This window comes from Panicum virgatum, chromosome 2K (assembly GCF_016808335.1).
Source record: "Panicum virgatum strain AP13 chromosome 2K, P.virgatum_v5, whole genome shotgun sequence".
Classification (NCBI taxonomy): Eukaryota; Viridiplantae; Streptophyta; class Magnoliopsida; order Poales; family Poaceae; genus Panicum; species Panicum virgatum.
This window is the reverse complement of record NC_053137.1, coordinates 50,888,077-50,894,177: the sequence shown is the minus strand read 5'-3', so window position 1 is coordinate 50,894,177 and position 6,101 is coordinate 50,888,077. Positions and strand designations below refer to the sequence as shown.

Genomic DNA, 6,101 nt, shown 5'->3' with positions numbered 1-6,101 from the left:
AACTCTCCGTGTGAGCAAATTTCTAAAAGTTAACGGCGTTGTGCTTGCAGTAGTAGGTAGCATTCCCGTCGACAACGAGGCATCTGTGATGACTTCGTCAATTTTGAGGATTTGTCGGCTCAATCTTCGAAGATGCTCATAAAGATAGGATTTGCGTACATGCTTTATAGGGACGAGTGTTTGTGCTTTATAGTTTTTCTCGGTTGTACTGTATAATTGAAAAAATGTAGCAATCTTTCCTTTAAATAGGAGCCAGCGTCGCTCAGTCTCGCTTTCGCCAAGCAAGTCTGCTCCCTCGCAGAGTCGCAGTGCACGCACACGGCAGCAGGACAGCCGAAGCAAGAGCAGAGCCGGTGAGGGGGTCGGAGCAGCAAGCGCCATGGCGGCGTCCAACGGCGGCGATGCCCCCGGGCGGTTCGACGTGATCGTGGTGGGCGCGGGCATCATGGGCAGCTGCGCGGCGTACGCGGCGTCCTCCCGCGGCGCGCGCGCGCTGCTTCTGGAGCGGTTCGACCTGCTCCACCACCGGGGCTCCTCGCACGGCGAGTCCCGCACCATCCGCGCCACCTACCCGCAGGCGCACTACCCGCCCATGGTGCGCCTGTCGCGGCGCCTCTGGGAGGAGGCCCAGGCCGACGCCGGGTTCCGCGTGCTCACGCCCACGCCGCACCTCGACCTGGGCCCGCGGGACGACCCCGAGCTCCGCGCTGCCATCAGGAACGGCGGCGGCGCCGTGGTCGCCGGCGGCGGCGCGGAGTCGGCGTCATCCTGGCCGTGGGCGGGCGTGTTCAGGGTGCCTGACGGGTGGGCGGCGGCGAGCAGCGAGCTCGGCGGGGTGATGAAGGCGACCAAGGCGGTGGCCATGTTCCAGGCGCTCGCCGTCAAGAAGGGCGCCGTCGTGAGGGACCGGATGGAGGTGGTTGACATCGCCAGGCGAGGTGAGCAAGCACGCCTCTGCACTGTCTCCTTCCTCCTCCCCCCGAGCTAATCCTCTTGGAAGCACTCGGATCCTGCATGTGAGCCACTGCCCACTGCCGAGCATGCACGAGCCAGCTGACGTAGCTCTTTCGCGGACCATCTGAGCATGCAAGGCTCATGTCCTGAACCTTGGAAACGAATCCAGGTCGTCACTTTCGCATCCCATCATCTCGCAATGGTTCCGAGATGGCAAATGTTCAGTTGTAGCCCAGTAAAAATAAAAGAAAAAAATAGAATAATGGAGACCATCTAACAGTCGATCTCAAGCAAATTTGGCCCTTTAAGTGGTTTTAAAGGTTGTTTTTCATTTTGTGAAAATTAAAAATATTCAAATTTAAGCAAAAAAATTCATAAGTAATTCCTTTTAAATAAAAAATATGAAACGGGTATCAACAGTTTTCTAAAAATGTAACATATCTATTGGCACTATACTTGTCAGTTATTCAGATACAATTTTTTCATATTGATAATATTTGGTTGCTTGTAGTTATGCCTATTGTTTTTTAATAACTAATAAGATTAAAACAGAGCAAAAGTAGATAGATTACACTTTTTAGAAAAAAAATTTGTAATAGTTACATATTTTTCTGATTTAAAAGCAATTAGTTTTGATTTTGTAGATCTAATTAGAGTTTTTTATTTTTTATTTTTAGAAAAAGATAAAACCACCTTTGCAACCACCCTAAGGGTCAAATTTGTCTTGTTTCGACAGTTGGATAATCTATGTTATCCGATTTTGTAGTTGAAGGTTGAAAATCAGACTTTTACCTAGTTCGAGGGTGTAAACCGAACTTTTTCCTAAAAACAAACACAATGACTTCAGGTTGGTGTTTGTGCAAGGGGTATTTTCTAGAAAAATTAATTTGGAGCCCGAAATTTGGACTAAATCCTAAACGCTTTTGATCAACTTGAGCAACATAAGAATACTGGGTGGCAGCCAACAGTTTAGTATCATATATTACTGGCAAGTGCACCATTTTAATGGTTAGTTTCTTGTACTTTCAATTGTGACGGCACAGCTAATCTTTTGCTCTCATATGCCACTCGTCGCATCAAACACGTACTAAGGCATGTAAAATGATTCTAGCATCAGCCTATCTTATTGTTGTTCTAATAAAATTTTCTCAACGCAAACTGTACTACTTCATATGAATAATCTAAAAAAAAAGGTTGCCATTGATTGTGGAATCAACAAGAGATTAATAAAGTACCCACCAATGTCGTTTGAGACCCACACAAACTGTACTACTTCACATGAGTAATCTAAAAAAAATAAAAAAAGACTGCCATTGATTGTGGAATCAACAAGAGATAAATAAAATAAAGTACCCACCAATGTCCTCTGAGACCCACAGAGTATTTTAAACTAGGCAAAAAAAAAACTTCCCATTTTTAAAAGATACGGAGGATTTCCATTTTTAAATACAATACTATTTCATTATGAGTAATCTTGAATTTTGTATATGTCATTTTTCAGGAGAAGGATCAATCTTGGTCAGGACAGCGAGCGGCGAGGAATTCCATGGCGCCAAGTGCATTGTAACGGTCGGCGCCTGGACAAGCAAGCTGGTTAAGTCGGTCGTCGGCATGGACCTGCCGGTGCAGCCGGTGCACACGCTCATCTGCTACTGGAAGGTGAAGCCCGGCCACGAGAGCGAGCTCACCGCGGAGGCCGGCTTCCCGACGTTCGCCAGCTACGGCGACCCCTACATCTACAGCACGCCGTCGATGGAGTTCCCCGGCCTCATCAAGATCGCCAAGCACGGCGGCCCGCCGTGCGACCCGGACAGCAGGGACTGGTCCACGGGCGCCGCCGGCCTGGCGGAGCCCGTGGCCCGGTGGATCGACGCCGTCATGCCGGGCCACGTCGACACCGCCGGCGGGCCGGTCATCCGGCAGTCGTGCATGTACTCCATGACGCCCGACGAGGACTACGTGATCGACTTCCTGGGCGGGGAGTTTGGGAAGGACGTCGTCGTCGGCGCGGGGTTCTCCGGCCACGGGTTCAAGATGGGGCCGGCTGTTGGGAGGATCCTGGCCGAGATGGCCATGGACGGGGAGTCAAGATCGGCGGTGGAGGCCGGCGTGGATTTCGAACCCCTCAGGATCGGCAGGTTCGTGGACAATCCCAAGGGAAACCTCAATACTCGTGGAGATCAGGGCCAAAAATGAACACCTTCTTCGTCTACTTGAGATCACATATTTATTCAACCATTCGTGATCAAGTCAAAGTGTGCGCATGTCAATTGCTTTGTTTGGAATAATCTGTTGAACATTGCATTGTGAAACTTTCCTTTGTTCTGTTGGAGTGTCAGGAAATTGAAATGCATGCATCTGTACCAAAATTAAAAGTTACAACTGCATTCAGTTGTAGATGAACGTTTCAGTATTAACTCGCGAGAACTTGCGAAACACCTCTTGTGTATAGTTCTGAATACACAAGTTCCTCGTGCAGATTTTTGTCTAAGGAACCCTTGTGAGAATTTTCCTCACTCTTTTACTTTGGCACATAACTTAGCATGCATTGTCGCTTGTGGCAACCAAAGTACCTCTAGTCATGTTCATGGTATCCAGCACGAAAGAGGCCGCCTGCCCTCAGCCTCTCAACCATTCGCTAGATGCTGATTGTCCATTATTACTGCAAGGCCAGTAGGTCACTGCAGGAATATGCTCGAAGTCAGGTACCACCAAAAACGCGCCTTTCTACTGATTAATGATGATTTGGTGAATAGATGGCCAATTAGCCATACACTCCTATATAGTATACACAGTCTTCGTTTTCAGCTGGTGCAATGTTTGTCTGATCTTCAACCGTAAGCAAGTCTTGGAGCTAGCGCTAATCGAGCACGCATATTGCTTGTCTGAATGTCTGATTAGGTGGCATCTGTTGGAATTGAGCCCTCTGTTCTCTCTCTCTCACAACAGACTTGTTGGAATTGAGCCCTCTGTTCTCTCTCTCTCACAACAGACGGAGGTAGGAGAAGCTAAGAAGAACAGTAGAAGCTAAGATGAACAGTAGAAGCAGCTTTGCATTGGCGACGAACGCCCCAGCCGCCCACACGGCCTGTATGTTGGCTGTTCTATTGATCAAATGGACTCGACTCGACTCTGCACACAAGGATTACAAGACCACTTATAGGCCTTGGCGACACACAGCGCCCACGCCACCACACTCGAGCGAACTCGGCGCCCACGCACGCACGTCCACGACCCGGCTTCTTCTCTTTCGTGAGCACCTAACTTCACGCAAGAACCGGTCACCGTCTTCATCCGCGAGCCCAAGTGGCGTCCCTTCCGCTGCTTCCGCAAGCCTCCGACTTGGTCATCCGAGCCGCACGGGCCGCACATCGTGCTCACCATTCTGCTGGACCCGAACACAAGCACCTACTCGTGCACCAACAGACCCGGTACAGACTCGATCAAAAATCTAAACAAGCTAACTAACTCAAACGAGGAGAACGCACGCACACACTTGACCAGATCCAAACAACCTAAACAAGGGACACAAACGCGAGCTCGAACACGCGCGCCATCGACAACTCGACCTGACACACGCCATGCACGGACATGACGTGGTTTATTTCTAACAAACTCCCCCTAAACCACGACACCGCCGTGCATCCCGCCCTACAGGAGCGTCGGCTCGTCGTCGGCGTTGGTGAGCAACGCCTCCTCCTTCCTTGGCTTGGGGCACTCCCTTGAGAAGTGGCCACGGACGCCACAGTTGAAGGCTTGGGGCACTCCCTTGAGAAGTGGCCACGGACGCCACAGTTGAAGCACTTGCCCTTGCCGGACTTCGACGCACAGCGTGCCCGCCACACACCCCAGGCCGTCGGGCCGCCACACACGAGCCCGAACACACAGCAGTGGGTTTTAGGTCTGTTGGGCCGACACTCCCCCCAAAAAGCTAGCCCATTAGGAGGTTGCACCCTCAACCTTATAAATCATACTTGCCCACCCACAACTCACAATGTGGGATTATTCCCAACAATTTCCCCCTCACACATTGGGCCGAGACTTGTCTGAGAATGCACTGCGCCGACCTGAGCTCTGATAGCATCTCTATCGCAGAGATGATGACGGCAGGTTGGGAAATCTTCTGATGTTACCAAGTCATATTCTGATCTTATCATATCATCCACGTCACTGTCATAGGCTCTCGTAGCTGATTGTCCGTCGTCCATGCCGGAAGCTTGTCGTTTCTTCGTCAGTAGTTTTGTTTGATTGCCGTTTTTTTTCTTCAGTAGTTCGTTTGGTGCTGTCGCCCCTGAACTTTAGCTCGTCAGTCAACTAGTCAGCCAATCCGGTCAGTCTTGACTCTTGAGAGATACCGTTGTGTTCACCTGTAACATTCTTAATTGAGGACGACATTATTCCAAAAAACAAATGTCCTTTTTGTGAATAAAGATGAACACATGCATCAGCACACGTCAATGGCCGACACAAAGCTTACACGTAGGAGGATTTCTCAGTTTTGGAGCTGATATTGCTATAAGAACTTAGTTTTGTGGGACCGCAGAGGCTAGATAGTTATCCTTTTTTCTATAAAAAAATATGCCCATGGCTGACACAAAGCTTACATATAGGATGATTTTTTTATGATCTTCTTCCTCCTCTAACCCGTCAGTCCACACCCTCTTCCACTTTCTTCTTCTTTTTCCTCTCATCCCCTCTGTCTTTACCTTCAAGTGAGTGCACCTCCTATATCATACCTACGTGTACACCGTTGAACTCGAAACAAAAATATCTAGATGAACCATAGTGCCTGCTCCTCTCTGTGTTTGAGTGACTTGTCAGGTCACTATTATATTTGTCAGATCACTAATCAAAGGTCTCAATGGTGACAAATCGATAGTGATGCTGTAACTTTCATAGGGGCAAATCAGGCCCCAGTACATTGATCTCATCACAATGGGATCACCATTGACTTGACCCTGACTTTGGCCATGGTAAGTCGGCATAAGTCAGGTCATGCCCAGAGATTGTTGTAACATGGACTCGTGTCCATTCCCTAAGCCATCTAAGCAACTTGCAGGCGATTAAGCTTCATTTGAGATCTACTCCCTCCGTTCCAAATTGTAGGTCGTTTAGCTTCTTAGATAAATGTCTTCGCAAAAAAAAAC

The 6,101-nt window shown here is 49.0% G+C and overlaps 1 protein-coding gene across 1 annotated transcript; it reads left to right on the top strand.

The window, feature by feature from the left end:
• Window positions 1-260: 260 nt before the first annotated feature.
• LOC120695742 (probable sarcosine oxidase) lies at window positions 261-3,392 on the top strand. The gene is made up of 2 exons (XM_039978961.1): window positions 261-938; window positions 2,456-3,392. Exons 1-2 carry the CDS (start codon window positions 380-382, stop codon window positions 3,148-3,150), a joined length of 1,254 nt encoding a protein of 417 aa, XP_039834895.1. The 5' UTR covers window positions 261-379; the 3' UTR covers window positions 3,151-3,392.
• Window positions 3,393-6,101: the final 2,709 nt, after the last annotated feature.

Bases quoted from the DNA above. Each gene is read 5' to 3' on its own strand.
- LOC120695742 (XM_039978961.1), top strand. From the start codon at position 380: ATGGCGGCGTCCAACGGCGGCGATGCCCCCGGGCGGTTCGACGTGATC. The intron at 939-2,455 runs GTGAGCAAGCAC...GTCATTTTTCAG, and splicing joins GGTTGACATCGCCAGGCGAG to GAGAAGGATCAATCTTGGTC.